The 17,557-nt window shown below is 54.6% G+C and overlaps 9 protein-coding genes across 9 annotated transcripts; 3 read left to right on the top strand and 6 right to left on the bottom strand.

Annotated features, from left to right (window-relative positions):
- Positions 1 to 88: 88 nt before the first annotated feature.
- On the bottom strand, positions 89 to 1,393 carry BGZ61DRAFT_448779 (RNase P subunit p30-domain-containing protein). The gene has a single exon (XM_046245516.1). The coding sequence runs from the start codon at positions 1,105 to 1,107 to the stop codon at positions 211 to 213; it is 897 nt and encodes a 298-aa protein (XP_046105946.1). The 5' UTR covers positions 1,108 to 1,393; the 3' UTR covers positions 89 to 210.
- A 691-nt stretch (positions 1,394 to 2,084) lies between these two features.
- Positions 2,085 to 2,522, top strand: BGZ61DRAFT_530929 (uncharacterized protein; the record flags this gene model as incomplete). Its single annotated transcript, XM_046253634.1, has 2 exons — positions 2,085 to 2,228; positions 2,316 to 2,522. 2 exons carry the CDS (start codon positions 2,085 to 2,087, stop codon positions 2,520 to 2,522), a joined length of 351 nt encoding a protein of 116 aa, XP_046105945.1.
- Positions 2,523 to 3,240: 718 nt separating this feature from the next.
- Positions 3,241 to 4,065, top strand: BGZ61DRAFT_530928 (uncharacterized protein; the record flags this gene model as incomplete). The annotated part of the gene is made up of 2 exons (XM_046253633.1): positions 3,241 to 3,777; positions 3,829 to 4,065. The coding sequence occupies 2 exons, from the start codon at positions 3,241 to 3,243 to the stop codon at positions 4,063 to 4,065; spliced, it is 774 nt and encodes a 257-aa protein (XP_046105944.1).
- A 121-nt stretch (positions 4,066 to 4,186) lies between these two features.
- On the bottom strand, positions 4,187 to 8,517 carry BGZ61DRAFT_209208 (uncharacterized protein). The gene is made up of 6 exons (XM_046237992.1): positions 8,183 to 8,517; positions 7,472 to 8,126; positions 7,184 to 7,420; positions 6,370 to 7,137; positions 5,472 to 6,319; positions 4,187 to 5,393 (listed from the first exon to the last, which is right to left on the bottom strand). The coding sequence occupies exons 1-6, from the start codon at positions 8,391 to 8,393 to the stop codon at positions 4,309 to 4,311; spliced, it is 3,804 nt and encodes a 1,267-aa protein (XP_046105943.1). The 5' UTR covers positions 8,394 to 8,517; the 3' UTR covers positions 4,187 to 4,308.
- Positions 8,518 to 9,255: 738 nt separating this feature from the next.
- On the top strand, positions 9,256 to 9,709 carry BGZ61DRAFT_476385 (uncharacterized protein; the record flags this gene model as incomplete). The annotated part of the gene is made up of 3 exons (XM_046248801.1): positions 9,256 to 9,258; positions 9,308 to 9,382; positions 9,437 to 9,709. The coding sequence occupies 3 exons, from the start codon at positions 9,256 to 9,258 to the stop codon at positions 9,707 to 9,709; spliced, it is 351 nt and encodes a 116-aa protein (XP_046105942.1).
- Positions 9,710 to 10,681: 972 nt separating this feature from the next.
- Positions 10,682 to 11,632, bottom strand: BGZ61DRAFT_209147 (Sec61beta family-domain-containing protein). The gene is made up of 4 exons (XM_046237991.1): positions 11,467 to 11,632; positions 11,075 to 11,276; positions 10,891 to 10,986; positions 10,682 to 10,830 (listed from the first exon to the last, which is right to left on the bottom strand). The coding sequence occupies exons 1-4, from the start codon at positions 11,467 to 11,469 to the stop codon at positions 10,796 to 10,798; spliced, it is 336 nt and encodes a 111-aa protein (XP_046105941.1). The 5' UTR covers positions 11,470 to 11,632; the 3' UTR covers positions 10,682 to 10,795.
- Positions 11,633 to 12,596: 964 nt separating this feature from the next.
- BGZ61DRAFT_476383 (HAD-like domain-containing protein) lies at positions 12,597 to 14,194 on the bottom strand (the record flags this gene model as incomplete). The annotated part of the gene is made up of 3 exons (XM_046248800.1): positions 12,597 to 12,908; positions 12,962 to 13,111; positions 13,163 to 14,194. 3 exons carry the CDS (start codon positions 14,192 to 14,194, stop codon positions 12,597 to 12,599), a joined length of 1,494 nt encoding a protein of 497 aa, XP_046105940.1.
- A 450-nt stretch (positions 14,195 to 14,644) lies between these two features.
- BGZ61DRAFT_476382 (uncharacterized protein) lies at positions 14,645 to 15,208 on the bottom strand (the record flags this gene model as incomplete). The annotated part of the gene is made up of 1 exon (XM_046248799.1): positions 14,645 to 15,208. One exon carries the CDS (start codon positions 15,206 to 15,208, stop codon positions 14,645 to 14,647), a length of 564 nt encoding a protein of 187 aa, XP_046105939.1.
- Positions 15,209 to 15,264: 56 nt separating this feature from the next.
- BGZ61DRAFT_448771 (uncharacterized protein) lies at positions 15,265 to 15,810 on the bottom strand. The gene has a single exon (XM_046245515.1). The coding sequence runs from the start codon at positions 15,721 to 15,723 to the stop codon at positions 15,484 to 15,486; it is 240 nt and encodes a 79-aa protein (XP_046105938.1). The 5' UTR covers positions 15,724 to 15,810; the 3' UTR covers positions 15,265 to 15,483.
- Positions 15,811 to 17,557: the final 1,747 nt, after the last annotated feature.

The following is a 17,557-nucleotide window of genomic DNA, read 5'->3' as shown; positions in this document are numbered from 1 at the left end:
GCGAGTAGTCGAGGGGTCGATTTTCGATTAGATCCACTTTATATAAGACGAGGAAGTTTTGGCGATACCGCTTGGAGAAGATGTATATATAGATTTGTTTCCAAAAAGTGATAATAACATGAGCGAGTCTCATTAAGTCTAAACCTTTGCGTGCATTGTCCGTCATGCCATGCTTTTGCCTCCCCTTTCCCAAACGCCGGGTGAATGTTTTCATTTCTTGTCTGCAGCCGCGCCCCTTGATGCTAGTTTCATCTTCTTGGCCTGTCGCTTGCTTATCGTTTGTGTGTCCTCCTCGCCGCTCTTGCGCTTCTGGTTCTGGCCCTTGTTCTTGTTCTTGTTTTTCTTACCGGTCTGAGCATCGGTGACTTCACCTTGGTCCTCCTCGTCCCGCTTCGCGACGTCGACCACGTCGATAACGCCCCTGAAACCGCTTCTCTTCATACCCTCGTTGACAACCACGCCGCGGGGTATGGCACCGAGACCCAGTATGCCCTTCTCGCTCGGCAATCCCCAGACGCTGAGCAGGTTAACAACGTCGGCGGGAGCGCGCAGGGACAGCGCGTCCTTGGCGGCGCTGCTGAGTATGATGCCGCGACCACGGGTGGCGCGGACGAGGTTAGCAACGTTGCCGATGAAGGTGGCGCGGCCGCGGGCGTCGGCGGCCAGCGCCTGGGCGTAGCACACCTCGAAGCGCACGCCGCGGGTGACGGCGGTCATGCAGTTCTTTGGGCGGAAGTGGAAGGGGAAGTGCTGGGTGAGGTCGAGCGAGATTAGCGGGATGTCGAGGTTGATGCAGGCGTTCTGGAAGCCCTTTTCGGTGAGGGGCTGGACGGCGACAATGTCGTAGGCGGCGACGAGGGTCTGCAGGCGGAAAGTGGGCGCGGGCGTGTCGCCAAGGGGCATGGTGGCACGGTGGAGAATGCTGGGGAGCTTCTTGTTCGCGGACGAGACAGGCGGGAACGGCGCGGAGGGAACGGCGGGGATGGGCAACTCGAGGGTGTGGTTGAGGGCGACGGTGGCATAGCCGAGGGCGGAGGCGAGGGTGAGGAGCTGGAGGAGCTGGTCTGGGGTCGTGGAGGGCGACCAGGCCACATTGAGGTCGTACATGACGGCGGCGGCGCGGTTGTCGTCACTTGTCGTGAGAAACGGCGGGTTGGTGATGGTGTTGATGGTGGGGGAGGTGGGCGGAGGTGTGTTACCGCATCGTCGAACTGGCAGAGCTCGAGCTAGGCCGCGCAATGGCTATCTCGAGATTGCAGTGCTGCGGTGCAATCGAGGGTTAGCCTTGTGTCAGCCCGAAGTCGTGGCGTCGACGGTCGCGGAGAGAGGAGAGAGAAGAGAGTCAGGATGTTGCAGTCGAGATTAGCTTTTTTTTTCTTACCCTCTGTTCACCAATGACGCAGGTACCTAATTAACGTAGGTACCTAGAGCGCGCAGTGGGTGAAGGTGGTTCAGTAGAAGCTGTGGTCCGTGCGCGCATGGATCCTGGTGGCCCGCATCGGCGCATCGTCCACTAACTTTTGGGCAGGATTAGCGGGTGGTAGCGGGTGGTGGCAGCGGGTGTAGAACAGTAGCGGGCGCTATAGCGGGCATTGGCGTCATCGGCATGTATTTTGCAGACGGGGTGATCAGACGAGAGTTGCTCAATTGATTCCATCACCACCCGGCTAATCGTGTGTGTCTCGCTTTCTACCATCTTCAGCAAAGATCAACATTGCAGCGACCAAGTCACAACCGTGCAGTGAGTGCAGTGCGGTTTAGGTTGCTTGCCAAGCCCACTGCGCCTCCCCGCCCGCCGAGGTGACGACGCACCACCACCACGAGGCCACTATCGACTTGCAGTGCAACTCCGCTACTAAACTCCTCCCTCCGTCACCATTCATTCCCCCATCGCAACCCTCCGTCAACATTCGGCCTTTGTCCTCGCGCGCGCGCCTCGATCCCGCCGGCTCCTGCACCTCGTCCGACCGTCTCCATCTCCGATCCGAGCGGCTGCTGCTGCGCTTCGCCTGCTTCCGGGCCTCGCTCGTTTGCCCGCTCCGGCTGCCGACCTCTAACCTCCGACCTCCGGGACGCCGCCCACCATGTTCTTCTTCTTCGTGTGCGGCGAGCACACCTTCCGCAAGGAAGTCAAGGGCTACGAGGGCATGGTCTGCCAGTGTCACCACTGCGGGAACATGGCGGCCAATGTCGTCAAGAGCAATCCATGGTTTACGTTTTGCTGGGTTGTACGTTGTTGAGTCGAGTCGCTCTCCCACAGCCCATCACGTCACTCTAGTCACTCTGTAACCTATCTGACCACATGAATCTCTTAGCCCGTCATCCCCCTCTCCTTCTCCGGTTACACCGATGTCGCATGCCGCATCTGCAACTTCCACCAGCCGCTCGACAACCGCCCGGACGTCATCGCCATGGCCAACGGCGGAGGTGGCGGATACCCTCCTCCACAAGGCGCATACAACGGACCCCCGCCGCAGCAAGGCCCTCCGCAGGGAGGTAACCCGCCCATGCGATATAGCTGAGTCGCTAATACAAGGACGTTTGTTCCTTTTTGGCCCTGGGAGACTCCGCCGCGCGCTGTCGCCGCTGTTCCGCGAGACGCGAGTCTGCCTCGCGTGTGCGGGCGCTGATGTGTCGGGAACTTGGTGTTGTGGCCTGGATCCTTCGTTGCTACTGTTTCATGCAAAGTCTTTTGGGTCCGTCTCGGAAAGGCAACATAGCCTGGCGTTTAGGGCGACATGATGGGAGTTGACCGTGTCTGGTGACGACGATGCCGCGCAAGCCGGAGACCTGTGCTACACCCATCGGCATCGACCAAGGCGCCGTGTTATTCATACATGAAGTGGGCATTTTTCATGCCATCTCATATTGCTGAACCCATCCATAAAGTCTTAACTTTAATCTAGACTCTATTGCGCTTCCCCATCTCCCTACTTAACTGCGCTGTCTTGGCTCTGCACTCTCAGGTTTAGAATCATGTGCGGTTGTTCTTGGCTGCTGGTCCCAACGCTCATCTGTTGCCACTGTCTTTCCATTGCCCTCTCTGCGGCGAGAATCTATGCTATGCGGTCCTTGGGATTGTGCTGGACACTCATCCACCGAGTGACGGAGCGTATATCTCTCCTCTGTCGAGCTGTGTCTCTGGCGATTTCCTACTTTCACCGAACACACATGGCAATTCATTCTCCGAGTAATGAGGTTCACACGAGTAGGAAGCAGGATTGCGCGGTCAATGCTCCCATGAGGAAAAAGCCATTAGCAAGTGTTGGCTCAGGCAGTCGGTCTCCCGGTCCTTGGGCCAAGAGATGTTACACCAAACAAGCATCAGTGCAAGAAGATGACCCCCGTTGCGCAAAGGTCCGCAACAGAGATGCCTCCTCCAAAACCTCCAAAGTCAACATCACCACTTGCTATCCCCAACCTCCATCCCCTCGCTCACGCCTCCCGTTCACCACCGAAGACCAACTCTATCTCCATCACCGTCTCCCCCTCCAAAAGCCCACCACTGCAAAAATCGCGAGGCTTCACTTTGCGCACCTCGCCTTTGTCTACCAGGACCTCGCCGACCGGTCCCTTGCGCGAGCCTCCATGATGACGCCAGGGCCGGCGAGGGAGCGCAGACAGCGCATGGGGGTCTTGGCAGCGAGACTGGCGAAGCGGTATCGTGGGTGTAAGATCGTCCTGTCGGATCAGTTCATAAAGACTGTTATTTCAAGGCATGCTGGTAGTATAGAGCGACGGAGTCACTTCTGGGAGACGGTGCTTGATGAAGTTGAGGTACAGCCCCTTTTCAACATACCTCTTAAGCTCAGAAACTAACAGTCGCAGAAAGCAAATGCTTCATGGTCACTGACCCGCCTCTGGATTCTCATTTTCTCGATCCAGTCCACTTTCGTCATATCTGTCTCATGGCCACTCCCTCAAGCAGCCCAGACAGCTCTCATGGCCGCCAACGCGGTCTCGTATACCTGGTCCGCTGCTGTCCTCTGGGAGATGGCCCACGCCCGGTACTTCGCAACTAAAGCAGATGAGCAGGAGCTTCACGATCTGATGGGAGGGCTGTAGTCCAGACTGGATTTACGACTGTCATGTTTAAGATGCAAATCATTTTTATCGTAGAATCCTATGTTAACTCAATCGCTAGAATAAATGCTACCAAGTTAAGGAAATTCATATCCTAGTAACTCAAGAAATACGCTGGAATCCCTAGTTCTCGCATCTCATGCAAACATTGGGTATCCTACTCGCCAATTATAGTCAAAAAATACATCAAACATGCTGCATCCCTTACCTCAAATCTCGATACCATTAGATCCCTGACGGGCCCGAATCATCCCCCCTGCTAACCTTGAGGCTCTCTTCCAACACCCTTCTTAGCTCTTCGTCGTCGTCGTCATCATCCTCCGCGCTTTTCCCTTTATCCTTCGTCCTCTGCCGTCGGTACTCTTCTTCTGCAAGACTCTGCTTCTTGACATATTCCATGACGATATCTTCCTCGGTTCGTTGGCTCATCTCGTGTTGCATTTCGTCTTTCGAGGCCGCAATGGCGCGCTGCAGCTCCTCCTCTTCCTCCACGTCGGGAGGTGGAGCCGTAGGAGCATTCCGTGACTCCTCAATAGCGCGCTGAAGGTCAGCATCGCCCTCATCATCATTTTCACGCTGTTGAGGTTGCGGGAGAACTGTGGTTTCTCCCGAATCAAGCTCGACAAACCCAGCCTCCTGAGGAAGGGGTGCGTCGGAGCCCAAACTTTGCTGGATCGCCTTCTCGATGAGATCCTGGTACTCCGCATCGGTGATCTGATATTGCTCGTCGTCAAAGATAGTCATATCCTTTGTAGGCAATGGGCCAGCGGTATCAGTCGACTGGACTCTGTCACGCACAGCCCTAATACTCTCCCGGATAGCTGCCTCAATCATGGCATCTTCTTCGGCATTGCCATGCGATGTCTCCCGAACTGAAGCCTGGATGGCTAACTCAAGTTCCTTGTCCTCCGACGATATCGTTTGCACATCTGAAATGCTGTCGTTATACTCTGGGAGCTTCACATCGACGTACCCCTTCTTCCATTCGTCCCTTTGAGCCTGCAACTTTTTCCGTTCCTCAAACGACATGCGTCTGGTTTGCAGCCACCCCGTCTTTGGAGCTTCGAGCCCTCCTTCTCCACTAGCAGATGTGGCCTGGTTCGCTGGAAGTTTTCCTGCCGTGTTCTCTTTCTTCTTCAACACATAGTGGTTCTTCAGGTCGTACTTGGCATTATTCCAGCGCTGGACAACATCAGCTCTCTCCTCGGGTGACGCTGCCTGCATCTCTCGCTGTCCTTGAATCGCTCGTGATGAGATAATATAGTTCTGGACACTCCTGGTGAAGAATTTGTTAATCTCGGCGTGAACTCCTTGCATAGTGTAAGCTGGGACACCCCAGATACCTTGAATCGGTCAGCTTTGTTTTCAGATAGTATTGGAGAACTTACCAGCGGCTGGCTTTGCGATCAAACCACCAATACCCTTTCCGAATCCCTTGACTAAACCGGGAGCACCTTCTTTCTCGGCTCCTTTCCAGGGTTGCGTCACAAGACCTGCAACGCCGTCAAAGAAACCATAGCCAAGCTCCTTGCCAGCAACTTTAATTCCTGTGCTGAGGTCTGTGACCTTCTCGACTGGTCGAATAGTGTCGTCGTTGTAGAGCCTCGGAATGTTTCGAAATCCCTTTGCCAATCCAAGACAGAAGTTCATCGGCGACTTGACTCCCGTAGACACAATACGGCCGACTCCCCGACCCGTCCCAACTGCCGCATCAAGCCGAGCGCGGTTCGATGTGGAGAACTCAAGGTCTGAGAATGCCTGGGAAATCTGCTCCTTTGAAGAACGAGAGGTAGGTCTCTGGGGGTTTGACGGCCCTGGTGACAATGAGTTGGAGAATGTGGATGATGCGATCGTGGATGTCGCATCACTCAAGGAGGGTTGGGATATGTTAGAATGGCTTGTAGGTATTGTTGATGATTGTACACCAACACTGGATTCGCTCGGGGGGTGGACTGAGCTAGAGTCGAGCTCCGCGATAGACGGCGTCGGTTCTGTACTCTCGCCTGATAGCGGCAAAAGTTTCTCTGTGGATTCTGCCGGCTGCGTCTGTGGTTGTGTCTGCGGTTGCGACTGAGCTGCGTTGCTTTGTTTGACCTTTTTGAAGCTCTTGAAGAGATCCCGAGGCATGTCAGCGATCGCCATTCCGATTCCGCCTAAATCTGCGACCAGGGAGCATGCGCCGGCGGAAATGGGGTCCGGAGGCTGATCTTCAGTGATGTATTCCGTTGAACGATACCTGTCACACGTTAGGATTGGCGGCTCTCAAAGGGGTTGCAAAGATCTTACAGCTTGAGGCTGGAATACTCCAAGAGACCTTCATCAACCAATGTCGCAGCTGCGAATGGGCTGAGTCGGACTTGAGTCCTTCTTACCCGCCAGGCGGCGGCCCGGCTGGGTGCCACAGAGCACCGCAACTTGTCTGTGTCGAGGTGGTTGTGAAAGTACTGGCCACCTGTATCCGTGCCCTTTTCTTCTCTGATCTTCTGGCCCAGCTGGGTGGCTTGGGTCAGAGTTTCCGGTTGAAGGCAGAATTTAATCGCTTCGGCTAGTTTCTCTGCCGTCAGATCTTTATAGGGAATAGGGTCCGGCCCAGCCTTAGCTCTTGCTATCATCGAACCCCAGAATTGCTGGTCGCCGAAGAAGGGAACAACCAAGGTGGGCTTGCCAGCCTTGATGCCGGCAGCTGTTGTTCCAGCACCACCGTGATGGACGACACAGGAGACATGCTCAAAGAGCCAGTCGTGAGGAACATTTCCCAGCATAAATACCCCATCGGGAATGCCAAGTTCGTCAGCTCCAAGACCACCCCATCCCTTGGAAACTAACGCTCGTACGCCGGAAAGTTTCACAGCCTCGAATATCATTTCAGTCATAGCGTTAGGGTCGTCGACAACGATGGAGCCAAATCCAATGTAGACTGGGGGAGGTCCGCTGCGTAAAAAGGCTTCTAGTTGAGGGTCCGGAGTGTATGCAGAGGCCAGATTGAGGAAAAAGAAGCCGGCAATGTCAATGTGCCTTCCCCAATCATTAGGCTTGGGAATCAATGCAGGGGACCTGATTCAAGTTAGAGAAGAACACATCTTGAAATTCGCATACTAACCAACAATAGGTCCAAGAGACCTTGAGTCTCGCGAGTAGTCCCGGTGCCCAGATTAGTGATAATGGGGGTAAATCTAGAGCCGAGTCTCGGAACCGATTGATGACATCGCCGAGGCCTTGCCAGGTCATCATTTCCACTAGAGTATATGTCATGTAGTTTGTCATAACATCATCGGCATTTGAAGATTGGATGTTTGCCAAGGGGTGAGGGAAGGCCCTAGTGGGTGACCATGGCATTCTAATTGCCCCAGTCAGCAGTTACCAGTGTTGAAGAGAGAATTCAACTTACGTGAACATCATGTGCAGTGGGATTCCCAATTTCTCAGCAATGTGAATGTGAGCAAAACTAGGGGGGTTCGCAATGATAGCATCAGCGACGAATGGGTCCCCCTGTAGTTCCAGCGATGCATCAAGGGGCGCACTCTTGGCGTGAGGCTTTGGTGGCGGTCCCAGGCCATTTCCTGCTTCGATGCACGATCGCCAACATCCCATGAGAATCTCTTGAATTCCTCTCCTTCGCTTGCTCACTTCACCGCTGGTAATGGCATCGAATCCAGGCATGAGACCAGGGTGTTTGACCATAAAAGCCATGAGCTCTGCGGGGTCGCCACCAATACTGAAGAATTCAAGCCCATTCTCCTCGACGAATTTCTGGAAAGTGGGATGGGTTGCAATTCGAATTCGATGGCCGTATGTATCTTTAAGGATCTTTCCCAGGGCAACAAAGGGCTGAACGTCACCTCGAGAGCCCACGATCTGGATGACGACATTGAGCTGCGGGGGAGGAACCTGGCCAGGCTGGCCACCGAGGCTCGGTGGGATGTAGGCGGGAGGAAGTACGGGGATATCGGCATCGGGTGACACTTGGCTTTGGAGGGTAGGGCCCAGCAGGTCGGCAAGTCGCCTGTTCTTGGTGTTGATGTTGATGTTGACGCGACCATCACCTACACGGCAATCGTCAGTTGTGCCCCTCACCGAAATGAGACGAGGTGGAACATGCCTGTTACTGCTGCACCAGCCTCAAATCCAGGCTGATAGAATTGGACATGGTCGCGGTGGTCTCCATAGGGTGGAGGCTCGCTCTCTGCCGCGTTGAGGTCTGGCAGCTGGAAGCCGTCGGTGAGGACGGGCTCTGAGACATGTTCGCTGGAAGACTGCTGCTGGAGAGACTGCTGCCTCGCCAGTACCTGCTTCTCATCGACAAGCGTCATGACGGAGAGGAGACTGAGATATGTAGACGCAGGCAGGTAAGCTGCATAATCGAGCTTAGAGGGGGCGCGTACAAGAAAATGATGGCGTGGAGAAAGTCGATGGGGGGGTAGCAGGATAGCGATGGTGGGGGAGGGAGCTCAGCCGTCGACGTCAGCCTAGTTTCATTAACCTGAAAAGCTCCAAGCCACGCCAATTACACCACTCCCGCGCCATATCCACGCGTCACTAAAAATAGCACTACCTCGGTAGCCAGGCAAACAGCTTTACCTCCCATCAACTGTTGGAGGTACAGAGTGAAAAGGGGTAGGAATCTCTATTCAAAAAGGGACACCAATAAATGTAAAATTCACACCAGTCCGCGGCAATACCACACAATAACGGCGCTTGTCACCATGCTACTTCTCCACTTCTACTGACAACACAAAGCAGAGCTGTGAATTAACTCAACACCAGCTTCGCAAATACTCAACTCTTGTTGTAATGGAGGAGATTTTGTCGAGCTATTATCCACGCTTTCTCGATACTTTAAAACCCTTCATTTCCAGGTTCGACTTTCTCCAAACTTCACTCTCCATCCGGCCTCAAGCTGACCCTGCGTCGAACTGTCCGCGTTTCTATTGGTTCTTCCTCATTGCAATTCACGAAGACAGAGACAAACCTAATGCTTGGACTCTCCTGCCAGCTGGCGCAGCTGGCAAGGAAGTGTTAGCCTTTGCACTAGCGCATTTAAAGTGAGACTCTCTCACGTCCCTCTTTATTCCATAGTCATATCAACTGCAACGTGCAAACACACCGTCACCTCCCTCGCTCAAGTTCCCTTTTCATCATCATTATCGGCCTTGCCCCCAAAATCACCTCACTATGGTAAAACTTCCCTCACATGCTCACCTCTATATTTACTCACATTTAACAGGCGTCTATCGAAAGTAAGGCGGAGCCAAACAGCGAAGGACTAAGCACTACTGCAAATTACCCACTATCGCAACTCGTAAGTTCTCATCATCGTTTCACCCGTTATTCTGCATCACTTTGATTAATCCAGTCCTTACAGCATCCTATTCTCATCGACAGCTCCAGTGATAGCGAGGACCACGACGGCGAAGACCACAGCCAGAACCACGGAGAAGATTGCAGCGACACCAGCCCAGGCTCCGCTCCTCCACGAAAGAGGATGAGACCCAGTCCCGGCAAAGGAGCCCCTCGAGTGACTCCATGCGCTCCCTGTATCCTGAAGATGGTGGAGCATGGGGCGCAGTCACTATGTCGTGATCAGACATGTGCGTACTCACTCCGTGCCTTGACCTATGCGTTCTGACATTTCAAGCCACCACCACAGTGATGTGCTATACATGCTGCGGGAGAAAAAGGAAGTGCGGACTCGTGTGTAACCATGTATCACTTCCCCAGTCGCATGCTAACTTTGCAGGTTCCCCTTGCCGCCGTCCCAGCAGCCCACGCCCTCCAGGCCGCAGCCAACGGGATCTTGCGAGGAGAAACTGTATGAAAGTCCCCAAAACCTCCCGAAGTACAGTGCTAATATTAGCAGGTTAATAACTGGAATACGCTGGCCTCCGATGCTAAGCAAGCTCTCCAAAAGGCTGAAAATGAACCTAGTTCGGAGCCCATCGCGACACACCCAACTGCTCGTCATCCCACTGCTCGTCACCCGACTGCTCGCCGCCCAGCTCATCGCCGTCTAGCGAATCGTCACCAAGCGATACGTCACTCAGCTCTTCGCCGCCCAATTCGTGGCCTAGAGTTTCCGGATGAATCCTATATTATGGCTATCGACCGTACTAATGAACTGATTCGAAACACGAACACCTTGTTGGCTCGTATCCTATCTAAACTTTCATCATTTCCACCGGTTCCAGAGTAATCAGATCACAGCATTGGTTATATCCTTGTACAAGGAAGACCATAGCAGCTGTTCATCACTCTTCATGTGGCAGTTGAACAAGTATTCTATGTTTCGGTCAGTCAAAACCCTCGATTAAGCTGGCCAAGGTCAGACATGTACCAGTTGGTTGGATGGTTGGTTGTGGCGTGCGAGGTGAAGATACCCATTCAGAGGCATTGTGGCCCCAATTGCTTTGCAAGAAAGGATAGTATCCTTGTCCTTAATCACAGGCACGTGCATCGCCTCATTGTTCAAGGATCAACCCAATTCTGAGAACAATCCAAAAGTACAGTTTTGATGATTTGATCCGTTTTTCATGGTATAATACAAGGCTGTCTCCTTCGAAGGACCGCGGTGCAACAAACAAACATCCGATGTGGCCAAATTAAGCCCATTGTAGATCCCGCATCATCGATTGTCCCAGATGAAAACCTACGCCACAGTGAAAAGCACACCAGTCTTCATGCTTCCTCCGTCACTCCACCATCGACCATCGCTCATTTAGCTCGAGAATTTTCGGGTGATCTTGGCAATAACTGCAGCATGGTTAGTCGAAATGGCGAATGGGGCTGCGCCACAAGGGTGGTGAAACTTACTGTGCAGAGCAACAACACTGAAGATGAACACCAGGGACAGAACAAGGACAACGACGGGGTCGACCTTCAGGCCGGGAGACTCGTCGGTGTAGAGTCCTGTATTCAGTTAGCAACACGTCCAACTGAGGTCAAAACCAGAGCGTCATGACACGCGACCAGATTAGACGGGGACAAGAGGACGTACGCAGCATGGTGCTGCTGGAGCCGCCAGCGCCAGCGGCTCGGGTGCTGCTTGGCCGGGCATTGGCAATCTTCTCCTTCTGGTCGGCGGCGGCGCGTCGTCGGATGGCAGTACGGGGACCGCCAGGTGCGGAAGGGGAGGAAGGACGGCCGATGGCGGCGCCGCTGGCAGCCGCGTTATCGGGAGAGGAGGGGCGAGGAGAAGACTAGAAGCTTCACGTTAGCTCATTCGGTTCGGTTTCGTAAAGGCGATGGCGAATGGCTCCAAGTCGCTCGAGCAAAAGCGCAGCTGTGACAGCTCCCCCGTGGTTTGCGACGCTAAGCTGTCGTGTGTCGCGACGGGCCACGTGCAATTGCTCGAAGGCGTCTTGGGATTCGAGGACGGAGCGCGCGTACCATTATGAAGAAATCGGTGGTTTGTTGTAAATGAGGGTGACGAAGAACCGCTGCAGGATTCCAAGGTCGAATGGGCGCGAAAAGAAGGAGAGGATACGATGGTGGATGGAATTGAAGATGGTAGCTGGGCTGGCGAAATTATGGCCCCGAATGGGAGGGAGTTGAGGCCACCTTCACCAGAAAGGAGACCTCCGGCCAAACATTTCTCCGCCCTCTAAGCTTTGACTTGCAGCACCTCCGCATTGCCCCTTTCGACTGACAGTCAGTCCACCTGTAACCGGGAAGCACAGTACACAGAAAATAGAGTAATTAATTAGGTTGACTTTAATAGTCACTATGTCACCTGCACTAATATAACAATTGGTTTTTAGGAGGGGGTTTTACAATTTGAGGAGACTATGTATAGCAGAGACGGCGGGAGCCTCCACATCTGCTGATCTTTTTGATGCATCAACACAACGCTCTCTTGCTCGCTCCAGAGTCCGCTCGCAGACCCATCATGTATGAGGGTGTATAATTCAAAAAGAACAAGAAATGAAGCAGAATCAAGAAGCAAACCATGAGACAAATGGAATCGCAATATCCCGTCCTCAGAGACGGGCCATCCACACGGGACGCCTATACGGGACACCCACTTCTCGCGCCAACACGCCGCCGTATCGAGAGCGGCCCAGAGGATTTTCTCCCAAGATGGATTCGCCTGTCTCTCGCCTGCCAGAGGGCGCGCACCACTTTCCGTACCCCCAACAATATATCCATCCCATGGGGAAGACGAGCCCGTGTTTCCTCCAGTAGCTGTCCCGTGCTTTTTTGTTTCCATCTTTTTGCTCCGAATCCGTGGGATGTGATGGCAATGCCTGCTCCGAAGGTCTCTGAAAGGTCGAGGATCCTTTGAAATCTCATGCTGAGTGCGAGTTTGAACCGCTTGTAAAGGACCGGTTCCTCCAACCAAGGCCCAATTATGTAAGATTAGGACAGTAGTACATCTACACCAGGAAACGAAAGCTCTCAACCAAACGCCTTCCGCTATGATGGCAATTCTGCAGATCGAGGTGTGTTGTGAATCGTGAGAAAGGGGGGTGACAAAGAGAAGATGATGTAGTAGTAGTAAAGGGAAGAACAATGGTATCTCAAAGAGTGACATCGAGGACAAGGCTGACGTCGGCCACATTGGGGCCAGCCAGGTCTTCAAGAACAGGTATCAAATCTAGTAGCTCGTTGTCATGAGCATCAGAGAACCAACTGCTGATAGGAACGGCGTGTTGAGGGTGGAAGATGTATGAGGTGGGCGAGTTGTCGATAATAATAGTGTCCTTCAGGTCTCGTCCGACTTGGGAGAGATCCTTGACGTAATTTCCCTGGTGGTTGTAACAGCTCTCTCGGAATAATCGATGATGGACGACTTTGTGGATATCAAGCTGATCCAATAGAGGGTCGCCATACTGTAATCCAGTTAGTCGATGTCTGATATGACGAGCGCATTCGGAAGACTCACCTTAGAGACAGACGCTGTAAAGACAACCACTTCGTACAGCTCTCCAACCCTCTTCATGAACTCATCCACACCCGGTCGCTTGATGACGTAGACGTTGTGGTAGTTACCCTCGATCTCAACGGGGATGGTGAAATCCGCCTGGTGGAGGATCTAGTTGTTTAATTAGCGCAAGTCGCACGTCATGCTAAGTGAGGGACATACCTTGAAAGAACTGTGAACCAGCGTCTCGTCCAAATCCAAGACTAGGCACTTTCGACCTGAGTGCTCCGGCGCAATCGGGGGCAACAGCCACTTCAAGGGTGGGGGAGCCGAAGGGCCGGCCTCGGCGAAGGAAACAGGCAATACTGCAGCGGGCCCAGGGCCAGGAGGCGGAGGGGGAATCGCCTGGGTCGGTTCCTCGGCGGTGACGCCTACGGCCGCCTCTTCCGCGTCAACTGCAGGAACATCTCGCATATCAACGTCGCTGGTTTCGGCGGGCGCTTCCTTCTTTCCTTCGTCCTCTTCCTCCGTCGCGGGAGACGACTTTGGGGGCTCTACCGTAACTGCGGGAGGGAGGGACTGCTTTGACTCCCTATTCTCTCGCTCCGTGACGGTAATTTCGTTGTCGGTGGTGCCAGAGACGGGGGCCTCCTTGGACTCTTGGGTCGCCGGGGGCTGCTGAGGGTCCTTTTCCGTCACTGGCTTGGGCTGCTCCTGAGGAGTTTGAGTCCGCGACTTGGCGGTCGCTGGTCGCTGAGGTAGTTTATCGAGCTTGTGCACGTTTTCGTCGTTTCCGTCAACGGGGTTGGGGCTTTCGGGTGTGACGCAGCATCCAAGGAATGCGAGCAGGCCACCACTCTTCTTCTTTTTCTTCTGTGGAGGGGTAACGGGGGATGTTGGCTGAGAGTTGACGGGGGTGTTTGTGGGTTCTGTGTCTCCGCCTGTCCTGTTGCTGGAGGTGCTGCCGTTCCGTCGTCGTCCCCGGAAGCTGCCTTTGGAGTCTTTCGATCGACTGCCGATGCTGTTCCGCGAGTCGCTGACGGTCGCCCCACTCAACCCCGTCGACGTCGGTGACGATTGGTTCCTTTGCGATGACGATCTCGAGGGAACTGAAAGGAGGCCGTGACCCTTCTTGACGTTTGTTCCATCCTCGGGCGACAAAAGATCCTTCTCCTTGGCCATCTCAGTATCGGCCGGAGGGTTTTGGGGTTGGATTTCGTCCGTCGGGTTGACAGACTGGGGCTTGTCGGACATGATTGCTATTGCTCTAGAACCTGGTCAGCAGCTGTCGGTGTAGGAGATTGATCCCTGGTGCGATCGCCAAGGGTGCGAAACTGGGCGTTAAATGCCGTCCGAAGCGCGTTTTCAAAGAAAGCCACCACTTTCAGCCGGGGGGAGGAAGAACAGTGCAATACACAATTCTGAAGAGAATTAAATGCAGAATAGAGCATGCGTCGGCCATTCCCGCGTCCCCGGAAGAAAGATGATGATCACCAGAAACCACACCAGGAGCACATGCGTCGCGCGACAATGATGGTCACTCACGTCGGTAACCAAGCCCTCAAAAACTGGCCCAAGTGCTCAGTCCTCTAGCAATTTTGATATCGGCCTTCGGAGGCCCGCGGCGCGGTCGGTAACGAAGCAGTCGGACAAAAAGGGAGAAGCTGGTGACAAAGGTTGGATGGAGTCGAAGGGATTCGTCGTCTAGAATTGCAGCGCTGATCTGTCGATGCAGAGGTGGCTGGGGCGAAGCGCAGAGATGCGAGAGTGAGACAGAGAGAGAGAGAACGGACGGCTCGAGCACAAAGGGCGCTGGAGAACGAACGAGACACTCGTCGAAGAACTCGTCGAGGGACTGCCGCAAACGGGAGTTTGGAACGGGGATCGCGTCGGTCGGAAATGGAGCTCGGTGAGGAGGAGGAGGGACGGGAGACGGGAGACGGAGACAAGAGACAGAGCGGATCGGAGGCTCAGAGTAGCTGGCGGCGCAAGCGAAATGATTGCCTTTAAACGTGGATTAGGCCTTTTGGCTGGCGCTGGGACTGGGATGACCCGGTGCGAGCAGGGGACGCTGAAAGGCTGGACAGTGGCTGCTGGACGCTGGACGCTGGGCGCTGGGCTTGAGAGGACTGGGCTCGACGGGGCTCGACTGGGGTGGATGGGGAGGAAAGGTGTGAGTGGAGTTTGTCTTGAGATTAGCCCGCCGGGAACGTTCAAGTCCAATAGGTGGCTATCGCGTACAGTGTGCGATTTGGAGTCTTCGCACATGACGCTTCCCCTGCTGTGATGAGACTCCTCACAGTGGAGCCCCCTCTTATTCACTACGCGCCACGATAGCGCAGTAAGCATCCTCATGTCTGTCATCTCCGCTAATGATGGTGCCCGCCAAGCTCATCTTAACACCCTCCCATGGCTGCTCACGGCGGGCCACGACGGCCCCATGGCCGGTGCGACGCCTTTGCCCCTAGTCGGCGGGCCTGTGGAAGGGGGAGAGTGAAAGCTCAGGCCTCGCAGTACCTGTGCTCTGCAGCAACGAGTCGCGCTCAATGGCTAGAGCCCGGGCTAGGTCGTCGCAGTGTCCGTTTGTCCTCGGCCCTCGCTGGTTTCTGGCGAGCGAGTCCCAATCTGGCACCCACTAAATGAGATTGTCGACCTTGGGTATGGATTCTGTGGTGATGCTGGCGGAGACGGCTTTCGCTAGTGGGACGCGGGACCGATGGGAGAAAGGAGGCAACGACTCGGGCGCCAGCTCGACAATACCTTGTGGCCACTCGTTGCCACATTCTTGAATTCTTGCTTCTCTTCCAGGCAGCGTCGCAGCCACTACAACAGTTCTGGTGGTCAGGTACATACTTGGGTTCAGTTCACCTGCCCACCATCAAACTCTCTTTCCCACCTGTCAAGTCTGCAGCACAGTGGCGAGGTCATAGACGGGCGCGCGAGATCTACACGGCTGGCCGGAGACGAGAAACCTAGAGGCACTCGGGACCTGGGGGACCTGGGGCTGTTGGCAATGCATTGCATGACGGCGACCGAATTCCCCATAGCGAGACCCCCGAAAAGAGGCCCCCTCGGTGCCCTACCATGCCAACCCGAGACGAGATGCCTCTGTGGAGGCTTCTTGATTGGCCGTGTTGGCGCCCGGAACCGTGATTCCCCCCATCGGTGCGTGGCCCGCTCAACGGACCAGTCGAGGGACCTACATACCCGCTGTGACCGGGCTGGAGACCACCCTCACACCCTCTCACACCCGCTTCTTCCATCGCCGGCCTTAGCTGCTCGGTATTGGCTGTGAGCCATCGAGAGACCGCCGGTCCCTGGTCTGCAGCAAGGACCCGGTTTGCCTGGGCCCTGGGCGTGGACCAACGGGCGAGATTCAACAGCGATCTAAGGAGCTGCGTGCCTGCGATCGGCAGTGGCTTACAATGTCCAAGTCGGGTGGGTTGGTGATGGGTCCCGGCGACCTGGACTCTTTGTGCACAATGACATCCACGAAGCCACCGGTCAAGTTGGCACAGAGCTAGTTTCCGTCGCTGTAGAGCTGACCTGTACGTGTGAACTGGCACGGACCAGGGCCGGTCAAGACATCGGGACTCTGGACCCCCATGCCTGCGCGCTTTGGGATACGACGCCCGTGATTGATTGATGTCCAGACCGCCCGCGACGAACAGCCCATCCATCCGTCTTAAGTGGCATCGATTTTAGTGGATAATGCGCTGTGGTGGTGGGTGCGGTATGTCTGTGTCTGACATCAAAGGCAGAGCCTCACTTCACCATCCGCCGATTCCGGTAGCTGTCTAGAATGTGAGGAATGATTCTGCAAGTCGTCGGATCATGTGGATCTGCGTGTCACTTGTTCAATTGACGGGGCCTAGACCCGGCGATTCCCGCCGTCCCAAAATAATGGGAAAGTTTACTCGTACAATACAATGAGTATTGAATTGTTGGATGAGTTCGGGCATACGGGCTGGTGCGAACAATGACTTGCAGGAACCATTGTACGAATTAAAGCAAGTTCAATAAAGAGTACACTAGTTGCCTCCTCGGAGTAATATACAAACTCAAAGACCCAGTCTATAATTGACCTTGCTTTCTTTCTCATACTTGCTCCAGGGTAGGCTGGGTACAACTGAACCATGTTGCAGCCCACCAACTCGGTTCCTGAGGCAAACTTCCACCTTCGGTTAGTGGAGGGATTTGCCAATGTCAGCCAACCAGCATCATCGATTGCGCGTAGATTGCTCAGTCCTTGTCCAGCACCACTCACCCCCTAAGCTCCCCCCTCATCAATCAGCTCCCCCATGTTTTCCCCAGGCTTTTGTGCTGCTTCTCGGTGGAGCACATCATGTGACTGGCACCTCGTGGAGCACCTCGTGGCGTCATTCCCGAGCTGGCCGCCGCCCTTCGCCGCTTTCGTCAGACGCGGTCGCAGTTGCAGTCGTAGCCGTGGCCTGCGGCAGTCGCATGTGCGCGTGCCTCGGAAGCCGCCTTCACATGCCATGATGCCTTCCTCCCAACCACACCTACGGAGCTCCGTTGAGGCCACCACATCCACGCCCGCGTCCACGATTTACAATCCGCATTCGTCGACTCGCCCATTCATACCTGCATCTGCAT

The sequence above is a fragment of the Ilyonectria robusta genome (assembly GCF_021365365.1).
Source record: "Ilyonectria robusta strain PMI_751 chromosome Unknown BGZ61scaffold_7, whole genome shotgun sequence".
In the NCBI taxonomy this organism is placed as follows: domain Eukaryota; kingdom Fungi; phylum Ascomycota; class Sordariomycetes; order Hypocreales; family Nectriaceae; genus Ilyonectria; species Ilyonectria robusta.
The sequence above is the reverse complement of the archived record's forward strand: the minus strand, read 5'-3'. Positions and strand labels throughout refer to the sequence as shown.

Bases quoted from the DNA above. Each gene is read 5' to 3' on its own strand.
- BGZ61DRAFT_448771 (XM_046245515.1), bottom strand. From the start codon at position 15,723: ATGTGGCAACGAGTGGCCACAAGGTATTGTCGAGCTGGCGCCCGAGTC.
- BGZ61DRAFT_448779 (XM_046245516.1), bottom strand. From the start codon at position 1,107: ATGTACGACCTCAATGTGGCCTGGTCGCCCTCCACGACCCCAGACCAG.
- BGZ61DRAFT_209208 (XM_046237992.1), bottom strand. From the start codon at position 8,393: ATGACGCTTGTCGATGAGAAGCAGGTACTGGCGAGGCAGCAGTCTCTC. The intron at 8,127-8,182 runs GCATGTTCCACC...ATTGCCGTGTAG, and splicing joins GGCTGGTGCAGCAGTAACAG to GTGATGGTCGCGTCAACATC. The intron at 7,421-7,471 runs GTAAGTTGAATT...TGGGGCAATTAG, and splicing joins CCACTGCACATGATGTTCAC to AATGCCATGGTCACCCACTA.
- BGZ61DRAFT_209147 (XM_046237991.1), bottom strand. The intron at 10,987-11,074 runs GTACGTCCTCTT...AACTGAATACAG, and splicing joins CTCCAGCAGCACCATGCTGC to GACTCTACACCGACGAGTCT. The intron at 10,831-10,890 runs GTAAGTTTCACC...ACCATGCTGCAG, and splicing joins CAGTGTTGTTGCTCTGCACA to TTATTGCCAAGATCACCCGA.